The 25,869-nt window shown below is 36.6% G+C and overlaps 3 protein-coding genes across 5 annotated transcripts in view; all 3 read left to right on the top strand.

The window, feature by feature from the left end:
• Positions 1 to 2,595: 2,595 nt before the first annotated feature.
• Positions 2,596 to 7,063, top strand: LOC111611398. The gene is made up of 8 exons (XM_023348048.1): positions 2,596 to 2,680; positions 2,899 to 2,967; positions 3,673 to 3,794; positions 3,894 to 3,954; positions 4,036 to 4,188; positions 4,900 to 4,989; positions 5,660 to 5,851; positions 6,479 to 7,063. The coding sequence occupies exons 2-8, from the start codon at positions 2,907 to 2,909 to the stop codon at positions 6,856 to 6,858; spliced, it is 1,059 nt and encodes a 352-aa protein (XP_023203816.1). The 5' UTR covers positions 2,596 to 2,680; positions 2,899 to 2,906; the 3' UTR covers positions 6,859 to 7,063.
• A 384-nt stretch (positions 7,064 to 7,447) lies between these two features.
• On the top strand, positions 7,448 to 10,747 carry LOC111611343. 2 transcript variants are annotated; one of them, XM_023347366.1, is made up of 9 exons: positions 7,448 to 7,582; positions 7,779 to 7,932; positions 8,066 to 8,187; positions 8,279 to 8,339; positions 8,433 to 8,582; positions 9,145 to 9,222; positions 9,420 to 9,494; positions 9,598 to 9,798; positions 10,124 to 10,747. In XM_023347366.1, exons 2-9 carry the CDS (start codon positions 7,872 to 7,874, stop codon positions 10,399 to 10,401), a joined length of 1,026 nt encoding a protein of 341 aa, XP_023203134.1. In that variant the 5' UTR covers positions 7,448 to 7,582; positions 7,779 to 7,871; the 3' UTR covers positions 10,402 to 10,747. The 2 variants fall into 2 exon arrangements, with proteins under 2 accessions (XP_023203134.1, XP_023203135.1); XM_023347367.1 differs by lacking the exon at positions 7,448 to 7,582 and having other exon boundaries at positions 7,592 to 7,932.
• A 546-nt stretch (positions 10,748 to 11,293) lies between these two features.
• Positions 11,294 to 25,869, top strand: part of akap7 (A-kinase anchoring protein 7) — a 47,078-nt gene continuing 32,502 nt past the window's right edge. For both annotated transcript variants that reach the window (XM_023347720.1, XM_023347721.1), the window contains exons 1-9: positions 11,294 to 11,908; positions 11,992 to 12,250; positions 12,512 to 12,670; positions 12,804 to 12,958; positions 13,360 to 13,496; positions 14,992 to 15,152; positions 17,395 to 17,507; positions 18,071 to 18,117; positions 18,866 to 18,966. In XM_023347720.1, coding sequence (XP_023203488.1) covers positions 11,735 to 11,908; positions 11,992 to 12,250; positions 12,512 to 12,670; positions 12,804 to 12,958; positions 13,360 to 13,496; positions 14,992 to 15,152; positions 17,395 to 17,507; positions 18,071 to 18,117; positions 18,866 to 18,966 — 1,306 coding nt within the window. In that variant the 5' untranslated portion in view covers positions 11,294 to 11,734. The remainder of the gene's footprint in view (positions 11,909 to 11,991; positions 12,251 to 12,511; positions 12,671 to 12,803; positions 12,959 to 13,359; positions 13,497 to 14,991; positions 15,153 to 17,394; positions 17,508 to 18,070; positions 18,118 to 18,865; positions 18,967 to 25,869) is intronic.

The following is a 25,869-nucleotide window of genomic DNA, read 5'->3' on the forward strand; positions in this document are numbered from 1 at the left end:
TGAAGGTCAGAGGCAACAACACAAATCTCTGTCAGCGTAATGGAAGCTGAGCTTTCAGTGCTTGTTCGCAAAGTTCCTGTAAGGTTGAACACATCTCGTGAATTTTCCTGAAGGACCAGCTTATGCTCTTATGCTGAAGTCGAGCGTGGCGCTTTTTACTGACATTGTAACAATGAAACATCGTGCGGCGAAATTTGGGTGCAGTTCTCCAGATAAAAACAAAGCCTCACTTTTAAAAAATCCTATAAATAACACCCACAGTCATGCAAGTTTTCCACATTCCTCCTAAATGAGTCCTCCTTTAAATAGATTTCATCATAACGATCATCGCAGCGCTCAGCTCTTTTAGTTCCCCAGATCAAACTACAGCACACTGAAAAGGTCCTGCTCAAAAGGCCAGTGTTTCTTTTGAACTGACCCTGATGGAGAGTTTCTTCAAGTTTCTGAAAGTTTTCAACTTTCAACTTTACTTTCAACTTTGCACTATTTTCAGATGATTAAGTTGTTTTGTTTGTTTATTTTGTAAAGTGTATTAATCAAGTCTGACCTATAAATTATTGAGGCAAACAAGGTAAAAAAAGCAAACAAACAAAAAAAAACAGTCATTTCCAGCCCTTTCCAAAATGCCAAAGATGGCAGGTTGAAAAAGGAATACAATATTTTTGCTCAAAAGAGCTGTTACCTATAAACATAACATTCAGAAAGCTATAAACTAAAGGATTCTGTGTCAGCCTTTTTTCCTTACCTCTTTAAAATGTGACTTTCAAATGCTGTTCATCTGCTAGACATGAAAATTAAAAACTGAAATAAAACTTTGAATCAGTTTTATAAAGCTACGGATCAGGGCTGCTTTCAGGGAACATTAAACAACATTTTGAGGGAAAGTCTAGTAAAATTAGCTCTGGGAACCTTAGCATTTTGTAATTAATTTTTACTTAATAAATTGCTCATTATTTTAGCAATTTATTTATTTTTATTTACTTACCTTATTTGTTACTTAAAGTGGGGTGTCTTCAATAAAATTTACCAGGATGAATTTCTCCAAATGTATGTCTGTTCTCTGCTTTTTTAAATCTACTTATTGCATCTCCCAATGATTGTTGTCATTATTGCTCTCCTTTCAGTTGCTGCCAGTATCAGAGAGAGAAACTATAGCACAGTAGTTGCTTCATATATTTTAATTGGGTGGAAGTTGTGTGAACCTTTAAGTGAAGAGATGCGCATTTTTATTTGTCTTGAATGTATGGCTCCATTAAAATAAATTATTTAAAAAATGTATTAAAATTTTGAGAAGTGTTCTCACCTGCTTTAACCTCCTGGGATTCTTCTCATTTAACCCAATGATACAAATCTTGTGTTGTTGTTTTTTCTTTTCTGCTCCATTTCTTCACACTTTCATCTCTTCTTTTTAGACAAAAATCAAAAGAGAAATATGGGAAGCTTCTTTTATTGCAGGAAGCATATCTTCTCTATGGACCTTACCACAGGGGCCGCTTTTCATTGGCTGATGCCCATTCTACGTGGTCACGTGCGTGGCCGTCTCACAAACACACTTAGCTTCCCGTTAGCTAAGTACAGCATAATGGCAGAACTGATACAACTTCTACACCTTGAAGCCTGTCTGCTACACAGTCTTACGTTAGCTAAACAGATCAATATGCAATGTGTCTGTATCTGACATACACTAAAGATTTTATTTTAGCAGAAAAGGCTTTGGACTAAACTGTTACTCGTGTTAGCCACGTTAGCACCAAGTACAGCTAGTCAATCAACCATCGCTGTGTTCAGGGAAGCGCTGATTAATAATCGAGAAATAAATATCAAGCCTGGAAACTTGATATCGTAACAGACTGAATGTTATGCTTTTAACGTAATCTTTGCTCGGCCTGCGGGGCGCAGGCGGTTGCCACGGTAACAGGTGTGCTTAAACTACAAAGAGAGAGAGAGAGTAAAAAGATAGGAGTGGTTTTGAGTTGATCACCTGTTCGGCTTATTTTACCTTTGTTTACCTTCGCTGTGGCGCATTACAGCCGCTGTAGTTTCTAAACGTTGGAGTTCATTCGTTTGTGAGTTTACGTCATTCACAACAAACATCAAATAGAACAAATATATTTCATAAAATTTTAACAAACAAATGGCTTCTACCGCGGTAATTATGTGAAATTAAATTAATTATATCCCAGCTTCAGAAGATTTGCCTTTACCTTTACAGAGCTCTTTGGTTCCTCCTATCAGTCTGTAGCTTCTCTTATTGACGTCATCAAACCAAATTTCAGATCTACAATAACTGACTGACACCTGCTGGCCTCAGGTTTGCAACCAGCTTGTGACTGAGAAACCAGTAACCTCCTCCCAGATGATGACATGAACTTGTTAGTTCCTCTGTCCATTTAGTAGCTGATATTTTGTGAAAATCCGGTAGAAATGATGCACTAATCGAGTCATGTTTACATAGAAACAACGCGCCGCGATGCTTTGTTTGTGAGACTTGCGGTCACGTGGGTCGGTTGTGGGCGGAGCTTGGTAAGGTCCATTCTTTTTTTCTAGCTTGTACTGATGGGCGGATTTACAGCAGCGTCATCACCTCTGACGGCAGCCGTTCCGTTTGAAGCCTTTACGTAATGACGTGAGTAGAAATAGCAGCGGTGAAGTCACTTTGACTAGTTTATAACGGTAAACGGTAAGTAATAAAACAGGATCTAATCCGATTTTTACTCAATGAAATACTTACGGATGATTTAATTGTTTAAAAAACGTTTATTTATTGTACTACATGCCCTATTTTTATACCAAACTCGTGTTTTTTACAGTCGTTCTGCATTCAAAGTTTGTAGTAAATTAAAGACAAGACGCATGCCTTGCCATACTAATATGAACAAAAGTCTGTTTGCTCTTCAGAATAAGTTATGGCTGTTTTGCTGAGGAAAGTGAGGCGCACCAACGCAGCAGCTGCCTCTGTACTGGAACGTAAGTGACTGTCTTCAGCTAGGAGGCGGCTGGGGTGACCCATGAGACCAGACTGGACAAACGGCAGATCCAGTTACACACACTTGGTCCCACATTCGCAAGCACGGACAAATCTGTCCTCGATCTCAAACACTTCTTCCTTATGAAGTAAAAAGAAATAAATGAGTATAGCCAACCAGCAGAGTGATTGGTGTGCTATTCTCTCTCTCTCTGGTAGCTACAGTGCATTGCTAAACTATTATTTTTGCAATTTTTTCGCTTTGCAAACTCTACTTTCAGTGGCGTGCATTTATGTTCAATTCTGCTGAATTAATACTTTATGCAAGCAACTGTTGATGCAATTACAACAAGTTGTTTAGGGTAAGTTTCTAAACGTTTACTCTTATTTCTTTACAAGATTGCACAAGCTTAGTATTACTGGATGGAGAACCTCTTTTGCCAAAAGTCCTCAAATTGATTTAGGTCAGGACTTTGACTAGACCCTTCTAAAACATGCATCTACTTTCATCTAATGTTCCATTGTGTTTAAGTTGTTTACATATGAGGCGACTCAGTCAAATAGTAGCACTAGAATTTTTTTTAAGGGTAAAGCAGAATGAAAACAAATCAAGCCACCCTATTTGGATTTTTTTTTTTAATGATTTGTACCACTGTGTCGCATAAAATCACATAAACTCCCAATAAAATTTCAATATTCATTTTCAGAAGCAGATTTCCGCACAGATTCAGAGATCCGGTCTCTGACACGAGCAGATCTACACGAGCTGTTTCCCGGACCGGAGAAGCTGAAGCTAAGACGGATCATCTTCAGAATCATAAAGAAGCACGTGAGTTTTTTTCTGCACTTTGTGTTCTGCCTCTTTGCTGCTCATAGAACTGCACAGTGTGCATAAATTCTTACCAGTTGGTTTGTTTTATTCATGCAGAAACCAATAAATGTACTCCTGAAAGAACTCGAAGGTTTCATCTTACCGTATTCCCTCAGGGGTAAGATAGTTTTCCAGTAACACTACTAAAATCCCACTATAGTATTTTTCCTTCTAACACACATTACACTTTCTTTTTCAGATTCTCTATCTTGCAGTGGGGTCTTGGTTGACTACCTTCATACCCTGAAGGACATGAAAGATCAGCTGAACAATGTGCAGAGTGTCATTGAAGCGCACATTAATTTACTGGAGGACATCAGTAAAGCTCAGCCACACCAGAAACAAGACTCAGGTTGTTATCAGTCATTATTGTAATGTATGGTTTTGGTAAATGTTTCCGATGGTTTTTTTAAAAGTCTGTAACATGACAGGCTCACATTTTAATCAGTGTTTCTTTTCTATTATAGTAATTCGTTAACTTTAACTTTAACACCGGTTGTGATTCAGTGGTTTTCATCTAACCTGTGTTTGGATAGAAAAAGCTTTTAGAGCCTTAATATTTTCAGCCTCTGCTTCTGGTGGTCAAACCATTGAACTTAGTTGGAAATTGTCGTTTCACAGCCGTGTGAAATCTTACAAAGAGCTCCGACTCAAATTGGAATACGGTCTTTGAATTATATTTACATTTCCTTCAATCTGAAGTCCTTTTGCTCAAGTTATTTTCTTGTTAAAATTCAAAGATCCTCTAAAAGAAGCTGCAACAGGATTCCCTCACGCTGCTTTTTATTATGTTGTCTGTCCATACAAAAGCAGCGCTCTGACAAACCACAAAGCCCTGTAAATACAGCTAACATAATACAAGAAGACTTGATGTTTTGTATCTAATAGCTCACTCACTTTATGTTAAAATAGATTAAGTTCTATAATTAAAGTAATAATTTAATTAAACCAATAAAAAGCTATGGTTAAGTGATTACATTTACATAACATGGGAATGTAGAAAAAAATTAATAAAATAGTTTAAAACCATAATCAGATTTTTTTATTTTTTTATACCTGACAGATGTTTTATCCAGTCCTGGCACAAAGGCTCCCAGTCTTTCACCAGAGCCTGACATTACACCAGAGAACGGACATTCATATGCAGCTCAAGGTAAATCTCAGGTTTGACCTGCCCCCTTTTATTTTTACTTTCTTTTCCCATATATAAATATATATATATACATACATACACACATTTTCTGATGACTTACGCCTGTCATATTTTTGTTTGTCTGCCATGTATTTCTATGGGATACAATAATGTTTTAATCTAATAATGATCCAGCATTGCCTTCCTATTCATCCGTAGCGTAGGCATTTTATTATTCTGATAAGCCATGATGCCACAGATTTGTTGGACATGGCAAAGAAAATTCTTTGTTATGGTTGTTGCTACTTAGCAACACTGGGTACACAATTTGCAAAAGTGGCGTATACATGTTGTAACAATTACCTTCTAATAATGTTAAATAATCTCATGGTGATGGTGGTAAGCTACATTGTAGTCTGCCATTCAGTCGGAGCCTTACATAGTATGACATTTGCTTTATGAAATAGAATTATTTGGATTGGCTTTTTCAATAATATATAAAAAAAGATACAAAGTTAGATTTGAATGCAAAATGTCTCTGACCATTTTTACAACTTCTCTCAAGAAAAATTAGATCTGATGGATTTAATCTGTCACCAATATTATAATTTTCATTTTTATTTCTAAAGTAATTTCCATATAAAACTTTATCTAGTCAATCAGTTCACAAATGTTCATTTATTTCCCGCAGTGATGTACCAGATGGTTGTTGGTGGTAAAACCTTTGATGCCCATCTTCAGCTGATGGCCGAGGTCCAGGCTCAAGTGCAGTGCCAGGTTCAGCTCATTTCATGCAGTCAGGATGGCCAAGTCCTCATAGTCTTCTGCCCAATCACTTCCCGAACTGGGGCAGATGTTGATGGGGCCATGCGTAATGTAACAGGTAAACAAAATATCAGATCAGACTATTTAAAATAAGATTCATTTATAATTTTGTTTCAATTTATAGTTATCTTTCTGCGAGCTGAAGATTCAGTAATTGTTTAGCAGAAATTATGTTAGTAGTCATTTATTTAGATATGTATTTGACTTAAAGCTAACCTTGAGGTTTAACAATGAGCACATTCTCCTGGAAGAAAATCTATATAATATATATCTCTATAGATTTTACTCATTTTATATGTGTTATACTATACCCAGTGACCTTTATTGTTATTATTTTTTATGATTTCCGCTTACAATTAATGAAAACATGACATTTGTGATTAGAATATTATATAAGACCAATAAAAAAAATAGAAAAGTGTTGGCTTAATGAAAAGTATGTTTTATACCTGATTATATTTGTTATTTTCTAAAGGTATTCTTAATCTGATAAACAAGCTATACTGGAACACATATTGTAATGTAATGAACATGGCTGTAAGATGTTGCAACTTTTTTCTCCCCCACTTGACCTTTAAGTATCACCCCCACCAACCTAGGTGGGTTTAAGTTTTCCCAACAGCGACAATAAAGGATATTTCTTTTCTATTCTATTCTACCTCAAACTAAATTCTTGTTTTCACAGGAGAGGGGCCTGTTATCCTGGTGTTGATGCACCACACACTTAACATCAGGCATACAGCAACAAGGAGGATGTGGTCGGATTACTCAAATATTGTGCTGCATGTCAATATTTTCTACCACAAGAAAGCGCATGGATTGCTGAAGTGTCAAGAAAATAATGCTGCTGTGATCCAGATACAGAACAAATTACTTGAATACTGTACTCCAAGAAGTAAGTGGGCTGTGACTGGTGGATATAATAGCCCTGACATTGACAGCTGCTCCCATTTGGACGGTGAGGGCAGTGAGTTTGGCTTTAGGTTGTTCGACAGTGACAGTAGCAGCAGCAGCACCAGCAGCAGCAACAGTGATACTAAAAGTATTTGGGGGCCTGTAGAATAGAGGTTTATTTATTTGTCTCTTTTTTCAGTTTACAGTGATGTGAAGTTATGAACGTATTCATTGTAAATTTCAATATATACTATAATTGTCTTGGAATGTTGTGCTATAGTATATAGCATATGATTTTTATATATGTCCTTTTATAGGTTTCCTGGAAGCAATAGTGATGTTGATCAAATAAATACTAAAATCCAGTTTTACCACTTGCAAATGTAATCTAAATATTGAATAAATGAAATTATTCAGTCTCTTTTTTATAATTAATTTCATGCACATGTTTATTTAAAAATTAGACATGAGAACAAATGTAAAGGGGTTTTAATGCAGATGTGTTATGGCCTACACAATTATAGGAACAGTTTTTGACTTGATAGTTGCCCAGTAGTCATCAACACCCAAGTGGAAGAAACCACAGTCATTGGTAAAAAAAAAAAAACAAAAAAACAGAATGTCTATGAAATGTTTTTTTTCCAAGCACATTTATGTGGTGAAATAAGTGCAGTGACACTTCATGCTTCTCTCTGTTGAAAATCTTTATAGAGATGCTGAGGTAATTAGTGGGCTATACTGGCGCAAACAGGCTTCCATAGTTCCTCACCTGCACAGGGAAAGAAAAGTATTTACTTGAAAGAGGCTCCAGGGAGTTTAGAGCGCCCTCTATGCTCTGACGTGAGAAAAACGGCTCTGGTCAACTTCCGTTTCACTTTCTATTGACTGGAAAAGGGTGAGTATCAGGAGACACTAAAATGAGCATAGACGTAGCAACATTATGTGATTTGTGGTTAAATAATTGACGCCTTAACCCGTTGTAGACATGATCTGAGCTTTACAAATAGACGCCATACTACTCAGGATATTTAGGTGTGATTCAGTGATTTCTGACGTCTATTTGTTTCTCCTGGGCACTTTCGTTTTCACAGGCTCATATTATCGTGCTAAAGGATAACCGAGAAGACACACAGAACAAAAATAAATGACTAAGCTGTCCTCTGTTTTCATTCCCCTCCGATAAAATGAGCGGTTTGCTAAATGAAATAAAAACCTACAATGCAAACGCAGCGAGGACACTTGAAAGTAAGTAATTCATTTATCGGATCTACAACTAGACAGGCCTTTGCACTTCGCTTCTACAGGCTCAGTTGTTCAGTTGTTGTATTATCACTATTGTGCTACGTTTTAACTTATAACCCTTGAAACCATTTTTCAGGAGCAGATTTCCGCACAGACTCGGAGATCCAGTCTCTAACAAGGGGAGACCTGCATGAGCTTTTTCCCGGATCTGAGAAGCTAAAGTTGAGGAGGGAGATTTTTGATATAATAAACAAACAGGTATATGCTCCCTATGCATTCACACAAGCCTAGACTGATGCAGTGCATACTTACCTTTAGATAAATTTGCTTTTTGTTGTATTTTAATCAGAAGCCAATTGAGAAGATCCTGAAAGAGCTTAGAAATTTCCTCCCAGATGATTCTATAAAGGGTATGTTTTTCTTTAATTTATTTTTGAAAATGTATTTTAAAATGGGGATATCTTCAGAAAAACATGATTGTGTCAACCTTGTACTCTGTTCAGATGCTCTAACCAGCAATGGGGTGTTGGTTGACTACCTCCACCTCATGAAGGACATGAAAGCTCAACTGAACAACGTGCAGAGTTTCCTTGAAGCACACATTCATTTATTGGAGGGCATCAAAGCTCAGCCAGAGCAGAAACATGATACAGGTTGAGTTTTCACATCATCTTAGTAAATCTTATAAGCATGCTTCATTGTATTGTAACTTCATTTATCACAGTTTGTTTATGTTGTTTCTAATAGCTTGACTTATTTTTACTAGAAGGGTTTTTAAACACATGGTTAAGAGAGAAAAATGCATCTATTTTACTCCGTTTAGATTTCTTTTTGGTAAATACCAAAATTAGTACCTTTATCATAACACATTTTCCCACATATTATTCACAGCTAATTCTGGTTTCTGGTCCATAAAAAGCTCAAAAATATTTGGGGCTTTATCTTCATGTATCAACTTTAATCTATTGCCTTATACTTTATATAGACAAAAGTAGTCAAATACTTGTTTTTGCACACAGGGCTGAAAACTGGAAGACAAAAGCTGATGTTTCATTTTAATAAATTCCCTAATGATTGATTGTTTTGTTTTTTAGCTACTGAGTCATAGTTATGTTTAAGTTACACTTTATCCTTTGATAGTGAATACTTTTTAATGTTGAGCAATATATAAAATACAGCATATGAACTGAGGTTTACAATGACACTGTTTCATAGGTTCTGCTGCTAAGGCGCTGGTTGGTCCAACAAGTTCCTGTTTTGTACCTAATGACACCACTTCAAAAAAATCTCAAGGCAAGTTTCACTTTCTCTCTGATTTTTGCATTACTGACATTAAGCCTCTTTTGTAATATATTAGTTGTATTAATAATTTTGAAAAGCTGAGCTCACTTTGAAGTAATTTTGAATGCTCTCTTAAAATGAAATTAAGCAATATCTTTAGAACCCTTAGGTAACTATTTATGCTAATCCATTAAATATTCTTTTCTCAGTGCAAGTAAACCAAAGTGTTGGGGTTTCCAGGTCAACAAGCTTTCACTCTTACGGTCGTTCCCAGGTTGCACAAGGTAACAATTCTCATTTTTTTTAATATCTCTTGAGAAATGTTTTTATATAACGGTGAAGTTATCCATAAGTAGTTTAACTCTGTGGCTGTAACTTCCTCCTTAGTAACTGTGAACTACAACATGGTGATTAGTGGTCGAACATTTGATGCCCATCATCAGATTCTGAGCCAAGTTAAGAGCTCAGCACAGCAGCTGAACTTGGTGGAGAGCCAGAGCAGTGAAGATTGCCAGATCGTGTTGGTCTTCTGTCCAATTGTTTCACGTACAGGAACAGATGTGGAAGCAGCCATGAAAATGGTTACAGGTGAGACAATGAGTTTTTCCAGACTTCTGTATTGACGATAAACTTCCATCCATTTGTTTCCAATCAGACATTTCTTATTTTGAAATGAGACATTTTTGGGTTTTTAATTTATCAGTATAAATTAACAAATTATCATGTTAAGGTTACTTAAAGTAACCTTGCAACAGTTTTTCAAACCCTACAATTTTGCATTTTTCCTAATAACCTTCTGCCCTTCATGGTGAGATAAAAATTGGCATCTTTTTGTGTCCCAAGGAGAAGTACTTCATTTTCCTCTTATTATGTTTTTTGTTCTTTTGTTTGTTTTCTCTTTTGCTCTTCTCAGGTGCCAAACCTGCCATTCTGGTCTTGATGCATCATGCTTATGAACCAAAACATGTTGCCACAATGGGAACCTGGGACTACAACCCTAAGATTGTGCAGCATTTCAGTGTTTTCTATCATGAGAGAGTAAATGGATTAATACGCTGCAAAGAAAATAATGATGCCATCTCTGGAATACAGCAGGAATTATTAAAACACGGAGTACATACAGAGACAAGGGAATATCCAGCTAGTGAGAAAAAAGGCTCTGGTTTTTTTGACTATTTTTATCCAAGATAACAATTCATAGCTTGCAACGGCTGTGCTGATTGTGACAATTATAACAACTAACAGTGTAAAATAGTTATCAAGAAAAAGTGAAATGATTCATATCTGCCTATCCCATGTTAACTTCCGTATACATTTACATGTGGTTAATCAGTTTAAAGTCAAATCATTGTTAACATTTATAGTTAATTCTTACATACTTTTTGTCTAAAATAATAGAAGAAATTGTTAGACTGCATTGGTGAGAGGTAAGAAAACCTAATGTTTGTCTTTACTGTTTTGTCCAAATGCTTTCTGACATAGTTGTGGCTTTAAACGGTGATTGTAATTCAACAAATAAACCACATGTTTCAAAATGGTTGTTTCATGATTATTTTTTCTATAATCATAATCAGGACTTATCATTTGATATCAAAGTACTTTTATATGTTGTCGTGAGTTTTGTGTTGAACAATCTGGACCATTGTGTAGACACAATTATTGCAAATGTATGTTGGTGTTATATAACAAGTTCAAAACAACAGTTGACCAACAATGTAGTCAAGCAAACATAAAGATAAATGTGGAGGGAAAGTAACAGTCTGAATGTTAGTATAATGTTATGTGCTTTTTAAAACTGAATGACTATAAAGTAGTGCAGCCAAAACAGCCCACTTAATTAAAATATGCTGTTGGTTACTTTTTGTTTTTTAGTTTACATGGAAAGTGTATAAGCTTTTTCCAATGGTTTTGTTTATGCTAGAGTTTCACACACTAACCTTGATTTAGTGATTAATTACCCAATAAAAAGTCCAAGAGCTTATACTGCACCTGACAGCGTTCGGTTGAAATTAGTCAAAATGGATCTTATTTCGAAGGAACATACTCTTACTTTGAAGAGATCAATCGGAAGTTGCCTGTGTTTACAAAATGTTTCATCCGGTTTGTGCTATCAGCTAGCACACCTGCTAAAGTTCTGTTATTTTCTCACTAGTCCGGACCGTTTTCTACCGAGGCGCAACATCAACATGGCTTCTGTGACACCAGCATGATGTTGAGTTAATTAAAATGTGACTTTATGTGCCGTAGTTAGAAGCAGAGCTCTTTACATTGTTAGCTCGTAGCTGTGTGGTAACAACAGATGTTCTGCAGCATTGATTTATTTCAACAGGTGTTAGCTTTAAGAAAGCAACATTAGTGGGGTGAATTTTCTTTTTGTACGTATCCTGAATATTTTCCGCCTAGAAACGTTTATGTTAGTCTAAATATCATTGGTTTCACGTATCTGGTTACGATGCGTAAACTTAGCAAGAGTTAAATGCCACTCTCTTACTTGTTATAATATTTACAAAATTGCTAGCCTGTCATGATATTCGGCCGTGTGCTGTTGAGCCTCAGTTTGCACAGGTCGAAAAGTGTTTGCTCACAAAGACTGAATATTGTAAAGGAGCTCCGAGTTTGGAAGCTGCATTCAACGTTTACCAACAGCTGCAGTAAATTAGAAGCTCTTAAACCACCGGTAGACGGATTCAGACCTCAGGTGAGAAAACAAGCTCCATCTGCCATCAGATGCGTAAATAAAAATGAATGTATGAATAATTATACCATTTGTCTCTGTTTCAGATAACAGTCCAGTCCTGTGTCTGTTTACCAGCAGTGAATGTTATGCAGCCAGCCAGCATATCCTATGAAGGTCAGGGCAATGCTGTGGCCTCTGGGGGTGAAGATGACGAGGAGGAGGGTTGTACAGGTGGGGCTGAAACCTTGGTTGAAGAGGAGAGCAGAATGCAACAAGATAAAATTAGTTTAACCAGTCAGGTTGATGCGATCAGCTTGGAGGTCCATGGAAGCACCGCAGGCGCAGAAACCTCTACAGGGTTAAGTAAGTGAAAGCGTACAGATTCAAATAATAATAATAATGTGGTTTGTGTTGTGGCTGAGCTCTCTGGTTGGGTGGTTTAACTCATTCAAATTTGCGGATGATATAGGATCATTGTATGAAACTATGTATTTTTCCTTTTTGTTTTCAATTTAGAACCAGTGTTCTTTTTTGTACTTCCTCTGTGTGGTCAAGCAAAATGCAACAATACTTTTTAAAGGCTACGTGTTTTTATAATGCATTTTATATGTTTATTATCTGCAGCTCCAGCAGTGTCAAGTGAAAAAAAATCAAAGAGGAAGATGAGGAGAGAGAGGCTAAAGCTGATGAGGAGGAAGCTAAAATCAGCTGAAGCTTCTGCCAACTTAATGTCAGAGCTTCCGTTTGCTCTGACCAGTCCCACCACATGGAAAGAGCTTGGCTGTATGTATACCTTAGCTTTTCTTCAACTATGTCAGTTTGACTACACTAACGTTTACCTGGCTGAATTAAAACCTGCTGGACCGCAGACTGCTTTCAGTTTAATGTAATCTCCTCATATGTGTCCCCACATAAGTTCCCACGCCAGAGACATCTGAGAAAAAGAGGAAGAGAAAAAGAGGAGACATAGGGGGCAGAATGGACAGCGAGGAGGATGGTGACCAGAAGAGAAAAAAGAAAGAGAGCCAAAGACCAAACTACTTTGTCTCCATTCCCATTACCAACACTCAGGTAGGAAAACCTGAAATTGGCGCTAATCTCCATATATTTTTGTGTTTGTCTATAATGCTTAGGTGTACACTTAAAACACCCTGCTTAAGTAGAAAAATAAATACTGTCTTTTTATGTCTATAAAGATTATTTTCGTTTTCTGACTAGTTTGTATCTAGTATTTGAACTGAAACATACCTATATTGTGACCACAAATGAGAGCTCAATTTAAATAATTGTGTATTTTGTTTGAATTAAAATGTTAAATTTCATAGCTCTCTCATTTGCTTTCTACAGCATCCTCTCTCATATTGTACATAGTAAAGTAGATATTTAATTTCCAGGAGTAAATTTTGTGTTTGTCAGAGTAAATAAACGTCTTTCTGTTGCCAGTAACTGAAAGCAAATGTTCCCAATGGCAGATAAAGTCACTTGTGAAAGAGGTGCAAGAGGCCATACTTCAGCAGGAGCCCCGACTCGCCAAAGCCATGATCCCAGTCCCGACCCTTCACATCACACTACTGGTCTCTCATCTGACCAGTGAGGAGCAAGTAGAGCTGTGAGTTATCTCTCATTAATGTGCATCAACATTTAAAAATTGAGCATAAAAACTTTCCAGAAAAACACAACTATTAGTTCCAACATTATGGATTTGAAGACACACCAAGGTTTATGTTTCATCATACACTATGTGAGTCTAAATGCTTTCCAGGAAAATAAAGTAAAAAATCTAAAGCAATTTACAGTAAAAATAAGAAATGATTAGAAATCTGAATGCAAAACATTGAGGAAATTGTTATTTTTACCATACTGGAGTGAATTAATTGATAATGTTGATGAAGAAAACAAGTTTTTGTGACATCACTCTGTTGATTTTTCTGTCTCAGTTTCCTCCAGTGCAGCAGGGCTGCTTACCTAATTAACAGATGATGTTTAGAGAGGATTTAATACCCAGGGATTATGTGAAGTAATGGTAGAGACCAGGGGAAACATTAACCAAATTCAGGGATTGTGACTTCAACTGTCCTTTTTTATCTAAAAGCGCACACGCATGTCTAATAACATATTCTACTCTGAAATGTAATCAAACAGAGACCCATCAGATGAATTTAAGCCAACATGTATATCTGTGTAATACGTGCAGTATTGTGCTGAGGTTCTATTTAACTGAGTGGTTTTGCCCTTTTTCCATTCTGAATGCAAGTCTGCCATTTAAGCATTCCAGTAATTATTGGCAAAATGTTGTGATATCAGAAAAAGTATGGAATTTTCTTTTATGATTATCTAGGTATAGATAAGGAAAAAAAAGAGAGAAGAGAGTAGAGGATGGATAAATATTTGACTTTTTTACATTTTTCCATCCTTCATTTCTAAAATAGTTTTTAAAACTGGGTTTTGACATTGATTTATGGTAATCGGACTCATTTTGTCTTTGATTTGCCAATCACACCTTGATTTTGACATTTTGTCCTTCAGTATTTTGATTTTGCACTAACTGATTGAATACTCACATAATTAAAATTGGGTCATTACTTTAAATTCAGGTTCAGCTGGATCAAGTGGTTCTTAAACGAGGTGTAAACTACCAGTAAAACCCCCAAACCTTTAGTTTTAGGAACGTTTGGAGACAATATAAAGACAGCTAAGTTCATATTTACGAAAATTTGGGTTTAATGAAAATTACGTTTAATACCTAGTTAATTGCACATTTTTTGGCATATTTATTATCAAAATATTTTAATTAGAAATATTCAATAAACTGCATAAACTAAATGCAGCTAAAATGCTACCAGTTTTGTACTGATGTGGGGAGTAAAAGCTGCCCTGTGTGAGTGTTATTATAAAAATGAGCAGCTCAGATTGAAGCTGATCCATCTCAGTATGTTTCCACAGCATGTCATGCAGAGATACATATTCAAAATCTGCATGAGGAAGACTTTGTCTTTAATAACTTATGTTATTACGTAACCTGGCAGGGAGAGAGGGGGAGGATTAGGTGGCGACCTGCTCTGTGTGTACTGACGTGGGTATTATTATTATTACTTATTTCTCAGTGCGGCTGCCGTGCTGGCTCAGGCTGAGTCGTCAGTGGCTGAGCTGCTGGGGGGGCGGGACCTGGTGCTGCCCTTCTCGGGAATCCGTCATTTCAGGAAGGAGGTGGTGTTTGTTGGGCTGGACGGCGGAGAACACAGACACACACTGGACAGCCTTGCAGGTCAGAGTCTGTTATCAACACTTCTGCATAGCAGTCACAGAAGTGTGAAGGTTGCTAATTAGGAATTATGTCTCTATTATTATGGAATGTGCTTCATTAAGCCTTAATGTGATAGGTTTTGTTTGTTGTGCTCTCTGGAGGGATGCTTGAAGTCAGGCTTGTTTCTGCAGCTGTTTGTCATCTATGCTAATAATTTTAATGATAAGTTAAGTCTAATAAGTTAACTGTGTGACAGACATATTTAGACTAATTTAGGTGGCTTGAGGTAAATTTAGCATTTTGGGACTTAAAGGGTAAAATCTGAACTTGATCACCTGGGAACAAAGTCAGAGCTTTAACACACCTCACTAATTACATCTAATCATAGAATGAGTAATTCAGTGTGTTTCTCAGTGTGTTTAAAGCTTTGGTTTTCGATCTTTGCATATATATATATATATATATATATATATATATATATATATATTATGTCAAAAATTTGTTTGAATGTATGATTTGGATATGTACCTGTAATTGAAATGCTAAGCCAACATTTCTAAGAGAATTCTGACTGTAAGGCCGGCATGCTCACAAGCTAAAACAAGAATAATCTCTAAATTCAAAACTGCACTCTTCAGTTTATTTAGAAATATGGATTGTTTTCATGAAGTAGAAACTTGGACATGTATGACACACAATAAGGAAGCTTTACAAGCTTTCCATCCTTGAGATGTTAGATTATTATTATTATACCTTTTTCTTTTTTGTTTAATTTTAAAGGTCTTATTTGGAGTGGTCCAGGTATTTTTTATATCTTGTGTAAGACTTCTCAGCTTCACATCCAGGATATTTACTTCTCCTGGAAGCAATATGCATTGCTCCATATTTGGGCAAATGCTACTAATATTCTAGCTTTTAAGTGTGCAGAATATTTTCCCCTTTTTTCCATCCTCATTATAGATAAAGATGAGTATAATAAGCTATTATTAGCTAGCCTGCACTCTGCTACTTAAGAGAAATGCTGTGTTGAGCTTCCGTGCTGTAGTTTTAAAACCTGGTTTATTCACAGCAATAATGGATGTTTCTTTACTTCCAACTCTATGCACATCTGTGTTTTTGACAAGCAGAAAGGGTTCCGAATCGTCGGATTTGTCTTTTGTTGGGAGCAACTGAAAATTTGTAGCTTTTTTTTTTTTTTATCCTGGTGAGCAGCAACAGGTTTGTTAAGGTGGTGCTGTGTTTCTTTATCCTCGATACAGTCAGAGAAAATTACTCACTCTTTTGTCTGCCCTTTTAATGAAAAAATGTGTTAAACAGTAGGAGATGTCAAATTGTTGTGGTTTTGAAACCATAATTTAAAAAATTTTATTATATATTGATAGCAGTAATGAGAGTCTGCCTGCCTTCCATACATATCTACTCTACATCGCATTTTCCTCTCTGGCGTGTTACCTTTCAAAATCAGGTACTAATTATTTTAGACTATCTGACCAAATCCATTTGGTTAATTATAAAACGTAACTTCTTCCTGCATTTTTTGAAAATTTTGCAAAGAAATAATTTCACTAATGACTTGTCAAATGTTTTGACAAGTCATTAGTCTTGTCAAATGTTTTGAGTGCAGCATAAACATTCCTTGTGTGATACAATTCATTATGCTAACTACCACCAAAAGTTGAGGTTTTGAAGTATTTGTATCCTTGTGAGGTTCTGCATGCAGGAGCATTTCAAACAAGTTAGATCTTAGCATCGTGCATACAAGGTAAAACATGGTTGGTAGAAGAAGAGAGGCTGGTATTTTTGTTTTTAATCTTAAACTGAATTTCCATGTAGCAGCTGGAACAAATGAAGGATAAGACAGCAAGTTAGGGCCTCTTGTCATCCTGTCTGCTCTCTCCACTGCTGTTATTGATTATATACTAACCTTTCTCTCCCTGCAGAGTTTCTCTTCTAAAAATACCTCTCTAGCTTTCCACTAAACCTCATCAGTTGGTGGGTGTTTGTTTTCTGCATGTGTTTATCTGTCTTTGCAGCCTATTTGTTTACTAGTTTTTTTTTGTCTTATCTTTTGTGTGATTTGCCTACAGTATAGTGTTTTCCATTACCTGTGAACTAACATTGCTCCTTTTGATATTGGCAGTAAAGCTATTGTCTTAATTGTTTTTACTTTACTTTCCAGTTGTTATTATTATTATTATAATAATTTTGCAGCAAAGTCTGAATTAGGGGAAAATAAAACGCATATCTTTCACGTGTGTTGCAGAGTTGGTGCACAGACGTTTCGAGGAGCAAGGTCTCCTACAGGGAGACTGCCGTGACTTTGAGCCCCACCTCACCATCATGAAGCTGTCAAGAGCATCAAAACTCCGATTTCAGGCATGAACCTGCAACAAACATTATATAGAAAAAGCAAAAAAAATTTATTTGTTTTCATTTCAGTTTTCTCCCATCAAGACCAGTTTTTCTTATTTTTTATTGTTAAAAAAACAACAACTCACTAATAAACTTTTAAATAAGTCTTTTATGACCAAACCTTCCTTTCAGTTGTTTTTGAAACGTTTATCTTGCATAACGTTTGCTCTTGTTACACCTACATTTTACGTTTAAGTGAATATAGATTTGTTCCATCATCTTCATCTCAGATCACTGCAGGGAATAAGGAAGAAGAACATCACAATATGTGTCGTTATGTAAATACCATGTTCAGTAGTGGGAATTTGATAGAAAAAGAAGAAGCAAAAAGAAATGTCTCTGTTAGAATAGAAGTGACACAGGAAGGACTGCATCTATGTTTTTCATCCTGTTGACATTTTGATGGAAGCTCTTCCTGTCTGGCGCCTACCAGACAATGTCACTGTTGTGTTACCAAGAGGATGCAAGTGTCATAAAACGGATGATTTATTCACCAAGAACTATTTTTACTTTCTTATCTCCACCAGGGAATAAAACGAGTGGAACCAGGCCTTTACTCTGACTACACAAGCAAGTGAGTACTCCATTCGTCTGTAAACAGCCAATACCAAAGCAGTGGGGTGCATTGATTTTGTTTGATTGGATTTTGTGGGTATTAACACTGGCTCATTAGATTGCAGTAATTTATGCTGTTTCCATCTTCATGCTGGATTTAAAGGGTCGCGAGGTGTCCTGGACTCTGTCCGTGCAATCTCTGTTGGATTTTGGCAAATTTGGAAAAACAAATTCCAGTAGGAAGTTAATCCAGTACGCAGTCTGAAGCTGTCTTTACAATTATGTAAATGTATTATTTATTCAATGAGCAGATAATCACACATGTTCCTTCTCTTTCATCAGCCCTTTAAAGAGGATGCCAAAATGTATTTAGACAGTTACATTATCCCTTTGAACTGCAGACAGGAAACCTGATTTCTGTCAACCAGTGAGCAGTCTATATGCGCAATTTGGAGTAGTTTGTGCTGCTAGGGGTCACAACCACAGGGAGATCAGCTCACACCGATCTCTATGTACAAAACGCCTGACTATGGAACTATAGCTGGATGTGTTCTGGAGGACTTCTCCAAATTCCTGCAGAGGATCCACTTTTTGGATTTTTTGTGTTATGGTGAAATCTTAATCTGGTGTGAGGGGGGGCCCTTAAACAGTGTCAAATGTTTTAACGCCGCAAACCAAATCTAATCACGTCTGTGTCACTTGTTTTTGTTGCTGATTGCTTTAAGATGGTTGTAAAAACTGATGTACAATCTTTCTTTAACCCGCAGATTTTTTGGAAACCAGACAGTGGAGCGTTTGGATTTGTGTTCCATGTTAAAAAAGAAGCAGCAAGACGGATATTACCACACCGAGACTTCACTACAACTAGGTAAGCACTCACAGTGTGAATCTGGGGTTCTTTACAGATCCACCAGAGGGCGCTGTCACTTTGCATATAGGATTGTGAATTTCCTTGTCCATGTAGGTTTTAATATGAAAGGGTAAAATTGTCTCACAGCACCCTGTTTTTGGATTTAATTGCCTCCATTTGTATCTCTATCACTGAAGCTGAGCCGTCGTCTGTATTTGTTATTCATTATAACGTGTGAAGCTTGGACTGATTTATGTTGCAGAGGGTTGGTAAACCTGGAGGTTGTTTTGTTCCTCACGGTAGCCAGGTGACCGTTTGATTGGGAGAGTTTTCATGGAGTCATGTTTTTTAAACACCATTTAAGCTCACATGGGCATCAAAGGTTAGACGTAAGACAAACTGGCATAATGGAGCACGGTGGGGTTACTCTGGAGCTCATTTCCATTTCAGACTCTGCTTCCCAGTTGCTCATTACCGCCCTGCCAGTGCTGTATGGTAAACCCCGGTCATATTGTAAAATACAAGCGCCAGGCTAATGAAACTAGTACAGAAGGTGTGTGAGTTACAGCTGTGGTGCTTTAGGAAATAAAGTCGTTTTTTGTAGGTTCAACATGTGTTTATGTAGATTTTGAAGCAGTGTGTTGTTGATGTAGTAGATGTAGCCTGAAGGCTCGGTGACTCACTGAGCAGCTTGTTAATGAATTTCAGTTTTTTCAACTCATTACATAATGGGTACAAAACATTTGTCCGTCCATATGTGTTCCTGTAAGCAGGTCCTAAAGTTTGATTTGTTGCTAAAGCATGTAGCCATAATTCACAGTTGGACCATATGCTTTTTTTTCCAATAAATGTGGGTCTTATTAAAAGTGAATATTGCAAGACTCAGAAAGTGATTGCGGGATATGGTAAAGATTAAATGCAACAGATTGATGTATTTGAACAATTTATGTCTGTCAACTTGTTGCTGCTTGATGCAAATAAGTCTCTGGGAAAATTTGAATACCTCACGTATTTGTGTAATTTTAAGATTTACACTCTGAAATATGTTCATGTAAGATACAGTAATGATCACTGAGCAACCGTTCTGCTCTCATTATTCTCTTTACCCTAAGAGAATAATAAGCTTCTCACTTTGTATTTGGTTCTGGAGTTGCTTAATACAAGCAATGCAACAGTTGTAGCCCTTATCATGGATGCGTCCATGTGGGGTGGCCGCTATCCATTCCTTGTGATTCTTCTCAAAATTCTTTAATGGGTTTATTCATGGATGCAGTTTTCCCTCTTGGTACAATGCTTTTTCCTTCCACCGAACTTTCTAGTAACATTTTTGGATGCAACTTCTTTAGCAATTTCATCTCCTTCCATCCAGTCTCAGATTTTGGCTGGCACCATATGTAGGGCCTTCATGCTGCACCTGCATTTGCCTTAAATGAATAATGAATGCTGATATTTTGTCATTCTAAATGACTGAAAGTATGAAAAGGTTTTACATTTTTCCCTGAAAAATGTGGAGGTATCATGAAGCCAGCAGTCCTCTGAATTTTGAAAGGGATTTTCAATAAAATTTCAATAACATCATTTTCAAAATTTTATTGAAGTTTTATTTTCTTTAAAAAAAAAGTTTTTAAATTTGTATTATTCTAATTTCTAAATTAAGCATTACTTATAATCTGAATTACAGAAATAAAGGAACAGCTTCATGATATGCTAATTACAGGTCACAGGTCACTTACCAGCATCATTACTGCAGTCATTTTTCCCTGCTGTTGGAACATCTTGTTGGGACACAGAGTAACACAGTGCGGTCCCTCCCCCACCTGTTTCTGCACACTTCCAGTAGTTTCTCCAGTTTTTTGGCACAAAAAAGACAAATTTGACTGTTAAAATATTTCTGACCGCAAATCCTAAAGACCACTGCAATGTGGGAACTAAATGAGCGCCATCCATCACTCTTATTAAAGTAAAACTGGTTTGAAACTACAGTGAACAAGAAGGTCAATTTCATTATGCAGCTGACTGCAGCCCCCACCCCAGCAGTTAGCATGACTAATTAAGCAACTAATATCAGCTTCATAACTCACTGGTGTTGTCATCATCTTCATATCTTTGTTCCAGACACAAAAACGGTCCAAAGTAAAAGGATAAAACAAACAAATAAAAAATGATATTCTCCACAATAAACAAGTGCAAATTACTATTAGGTTTAACAAGAGGTTTACCTACTGCTATTTATGCTTAACAGTAGGTAAAGATAATCAACATGTTATTTATTTGCATGAATAACTATTGCTTTTCTGCTTAAAATATAATAAAATAGATCATAATTTAGTTAAACCAAATTATTTATTTGGTTTTGGCCTTACTTAAGGCATGCAATTTAAGCCTTAAGTAAGAAAAACAGCATCTGACTTTTAAATAATAAAATAAAGTGTAGAAAATGTAAATTGTCACTTTCATTCGAGTTAACAGGATCAACGTGTTATTCACACCGACTATCACAGGTTGATAAAGAGTAGCAAAATGGTGCTTCCTTTTTTCCACTGTCAAGTTTACTAATAGCTGTGGGTGTGGGGGTGTGTGAGTGACAGAGAGCTGTCAGTTTCAGTAGAAGTGGGCTGTCACGGTGTTTCGTGGATCACTGGATTTTACAGGAGAGTGGCAGTGTGTATGTGTGTGGGAGTGAGAAACAGAGCAGAGGGATGTTTACCTCACACATCCCTTCATCAAAAGGAAGCTCGTGTTTTTGCGAAGAGCTTCCCCAAAACAAGACATGCATATTTAAAGCTGAAAATCGTCTGCACTTCTGCTGTTTTGCAGCAGAGGATGATAAACTGGAGAGTTTGCAAACAGTGCTAATTCTTACTGTGTGTAAGTGTGGTAGAAGTGAAGTGAATTGTTCAGATAAACATACTTTTGTACAATTTTCATCCCATCGTTTCTCCAGAAGTTGTCAAATTAACTTAAAATGAACTGTAAGTGATTTAGAAAGAAGAAGAAAAAGCACTGGATATGTTGTTTTGGCAAGATTAAGCAAACAGAAGTTCTGAGTGTCATTAGTTGACGACAGGTTCCAGGAATGTCTCTTTATGTAGAATCCAGAATGATTCTTTTCGAAACAGTCTAGATTAACTCTCTTGTTGTCAAACTCAATTCAAAATTTCAAACAAGTACAATAAACTTCAGTTTAATTCTAATAGTTAAAGCAATTTAAGGATGCCCAGTCGAATAAAAACCTCATTTTTATCAAGCATGTGGCGAGAGTAAAAACTCTATTTGTAGATAGAAAGTAGGTAGAAAATAAGCTAATAAAAGAAAGAACAACAAGCACAGTGAGTTGAAAAAAGTAACCATTGTGTAGCAAAAATACACAAAGAGTAATTTGAAAGGATCTAATAATTTGACAGAAGTGAGTATTACTCGTTTGTTCTTAATGCTAAAAAGGATTAGTAAGATGTAAAACATCAGAATTCATACTTGGCATGCTCCCGCATTCTTTTGCGCTCTTAGGATCTTTTTTGAGAACAACAAAAACCCTCCTGAAATGAGAATCAGTGGAAATAATATTAAATAAGTTTGTACAATCCTAACAATTAAAAAAGAAGCAACTGATGACATATCTGAATATTTTTGCTACTTTTTAAATGTGATCTCTGCTGTACAACCCTTGGGTAATATAATAGTGGAAGTCACATAGAGATAACTATCAATAACTAATTTAAATGTTTTGTTTACTTGTTTTTCATAGCAAAAATCTACAACTTTTTTGTTTTGTTTATATATCGCTCTTCACAAATGATTTTCCTCCTTTAGGCCTCCATGTGTTTTCAGAGGTCTTTTTTCTTGCCAGTTATTCAAGCTGTTCTGTCACAGTAATGCTATACATGTACCTGATGATAATCATAATTTGCTTCAGTGTTACTCCTGACCAGAACTTTGCAGAGCTTCTATAAAGGAGCTTGAGACTTGCAGGTTGCAGACCCCTGCTCTGGGTGGAAGCTGAAACCTTTCTTAAGGCGAGTTAATGGAAATAATTTTCTCAGCAGGTGCTGAGACTTATTCTTGTTGGGATATACCCAGAATCTCCCCTGTAATGAGCCTCAACTTGTTCCTATTAAGGGTAAGGAGCAGTTATCCTTGCTTTCTGCCACCTTTACTTGAGATTGCACTATTTGTGTCTGAGTCAGGATAAAGGCGATAAATGATGGTGAAAGAATCCATGTTTTTATTCACTCGGACACGCGGAAGACAACTGAAATCAGACAGAAATGATCGGTACAGCTTCTACAGAAGCAGCAGCTTCTACAGGAACGGTTCTTCCATATCTTGATTGAGTTCCTGGGCTGCACCCAACATTTAAAAAAACTTGGACTATTCGTTTCACTTTTAATTAAAAGCGGCATAAGTACTGCAGTGAAAAAGAAAGCATTCAGCATTCTAAAAGTCCCTTGGCTTAAAAGAGGCCAGCATTCACAGTTGGGCTTTAAATGTCCATAGACTGAGGCCAAAACACATGATGAGCAGTATGTGGCATCACTCTCTCCTTGGGAGGGCCTTTGTTCAGACAACACTCTGTAGTTTCACGGCTGACACAAAATAAATCACGAGGCAACCATAAAAAAAGTGATTCTTTTATACATAGTTCAACTAGTTTACCCAAGAAACTGATCATACTGTAAATAGTTTAAAGCAGTGTCTCTCCTACAGGGCAGCTTCAAGTCAATCTGGCACAAGACCTGGAAATGAAGAAATGCTTTTCTAAATTACTATGTTTTTATTTTACTTTTGATTGATGTGTTTCTTCTTTGCTAAATAGAGTAGTTTAAATCAGAAAAACTTAATTTTGTTTTATATCGAGAGAAAAATCCCAGTTGATCAATGTTAATGACCGATCTTCAGTCTGCTGTGTGTTAGATATTGTTGAAGAGCTTACAAAATGTACGTTCAGTGTTTGTATAATTCAAACTGTACATATGCTACTCTAGAAATCCAAGCACAGGCTTAGATAAGCTCTCATTTTACGCTCTTTGTGACAATCCAATCTTGTGGAGTAAGTTTGCTAAAGTTTTTGGCTAATGTTAGCTGCTTTACTCTATACTTGATATGACTCATTTAAATTCAAGCCTTCACATTGTTCAGGGCAGTTCCAGTTCTTTGTGTGTGAGCAAACCTTCTCGAAAAAATTATTTTTCTTCTTTGTAAACTTAGCAGTTTCTCTTTGAACAATTTAAATTTCAACATCAAGTGTTACAGCTGCTCTTTGTGGGGCACATGGCCTGTAACACAATTTTGCAAGATAGCAGTATAAAAGCAGCTTTTTATAAAACCAGTAGAGCAAATTGCAACCACACATTTTGCTGGGATTGAGGCAGACATAAAATTTAGAATGTCAATTAAGAGACCATCAGATAGTAGACATCCCTTGTGTAGAGTAGTTTCAAAGATTAAATTAATGATGTAATACGTGGTTATAGAAACATCAATGCAAGTGGTGGAAACATGAAAGATGGTTTAGAAAGCAGTGTGCATGCACTGATTCTTGACAGCATCAGACTCCAACACATCCCTTATATCTAACAGGAAGCCAGTGAGGTTTACTAAGGCTTTTAGTGGTGAATCCCAGTGGACAGTGTCTGATTGTGCTTATAGACATGTTAATCCTGTAATCCTGTAAAACATAATCCACAACAGAGTCTGTTATTTACTGTCCAATAGTTCAGGGTTGTATGATGAAGGGGATGCCAGAATATAAGGAGAATATTACAACAACAACTCAAGATGTATTGTTTATACTAATAAACTTTAAGTTTTCCATGTTTGACATGCAGGGATTTGGCATAATTACCTCCAGACTTTCTTTGTCAGCGTCAAACGGGACATAAAAGGTTTTAAAGCCAGAGCACTCTGAGGAGGAATATTTAAGTTTCTTTCTGTTCTCTTTCTCCACTCTGCTCTGTAGGAATGTGATAGCGATGTGTAAGCTAAGAAACTGTAGATGATTCATTGTGTAGGCATGTGTGTGACAAGGAAACCATCACTATTGTGTCAGCAACAACACCGCTTGTTACGTAAAATGTAAGGAATGTTTAAACAGTTTGATTTTCCGATTTTGCCGGACAAATCGTTGTTCTCTGGGAAGGAGAGCTTTTTAAGTGAGAGGAACTTCAGAATTTCCAAACATCGTAGTCTTGACGGTACAGGTTTTTTTCTTCCAGATGGCCCATCCGACACCCTCAGCTGATCTGCGTGGGTGAGACCGTTTCAGGAAAATGATACGTGTGGCTGCTGTCACGGCCTGCTGGCATTTACAGTATGAAATGGTCACACTCACAGCTGCTTATCCAGAAACAACAGAAACTGTATCTAAGCATTAATGCTTCCAAACTGCATCACAGCTGCAAATGTTTGTTAATGAAGCTGCTTCTTTGCTCTGTGGCATTTTAGTATTTAACTAAGACGAGGTTACGCTTGCAAAGACTGTACTGCTTGATGTATTTTTTTTTTCTCTGTTAAAATCTTTTGCCAGCAGTCATTTTCTGCTCACTGGCCAAAAATCCAGATGAATCACTATAATCATTTGCATATCAGAGAGCAAATATCCCTCTGGAGACATACAGAATATGAAAGAAATCTCACAGGAAAGTGATGACAAAAGACAGTTAAATATTGCCCACGGTGTGAAATAATTTAACTGCTTTTGCAAACGAAGGGCTAGAACTAAACCGTGTACATTTCTTAGTCATTTTGACACTACTCTGGCTACAAACATAGATTTTTGCATAGTTTTTTTTTTTTTGACTGATTCTAATCAGCTGGAAGGAAAATGAGGTTCAGACTATGAAACAAATCAATTACCACTGAACCTTTACCCTATTGAAAGTTTTAAGTGTTAATGTGTTAAAGCAAAGGTCACCAACTGAATTT

This window comes from Xiphophorus maculatus, chromosome 15, assembly GCF_002775205.1.
Source record: "Xiphophorus maculatus strain JP 163 A chromosome 15, X_maculatus-5.0-male, whole genome shotgun sequence".
Lineage (NCBI taxonomy): Eukaryota > Metazoa > Chordata > Actinopteri > Cyprinodontiformes > Poeciliidae > Xiphophorus > Xiphophorus maculatus.

Excerpts from the sequence above, each read along its gene's own strand:
- LOC111611398 (XM_023348048.1), top strand. The coding sequence starts at position 2,907 with ATGGCTGTTTTGCTGAGGAAAGTGAGGCGCACCAACGCAGCAGCTGCC. Across the intron at positions 3,955-4,035 it reads CTTACCGTATTCCCTCAGGG|ATTCTCTATCTTGCAGTGGG; the intron begins GTAAGATAGTTT and ends TTTCTTTTTCAG. Across the intron at positions 4,990-5,659 it reads ACATTCATATGCAGCTCAAG|TGATGTACCAGATGGTTGTT; the intron begins GTAAATCTCAGG and ends TATTTCCCGCAG.
- LOC111611343 (XM_023347366.1), top strand. The coding sequence starts at position 7,872 with ATGAGCGGTTTGCTAAATGAAATAAAAACCTACAATGCAAACGCAGCG. Across the intron at positions 8,583-9,144 it reads AGAGCAGAAACATGATACAG|GTTCTGCTGCTAAGGCGCTG; the intron begins GTTGAGTTTTCA and ends ACTGTTTCATAG. Across the intron at positions 9,495-9,597 it reads TCGTTCCCAGGTTGCACAAG|TAACTGTGAACTACAACATG; the intron begins GTAACAATTCTC and ends CTTCCTCCTTAG.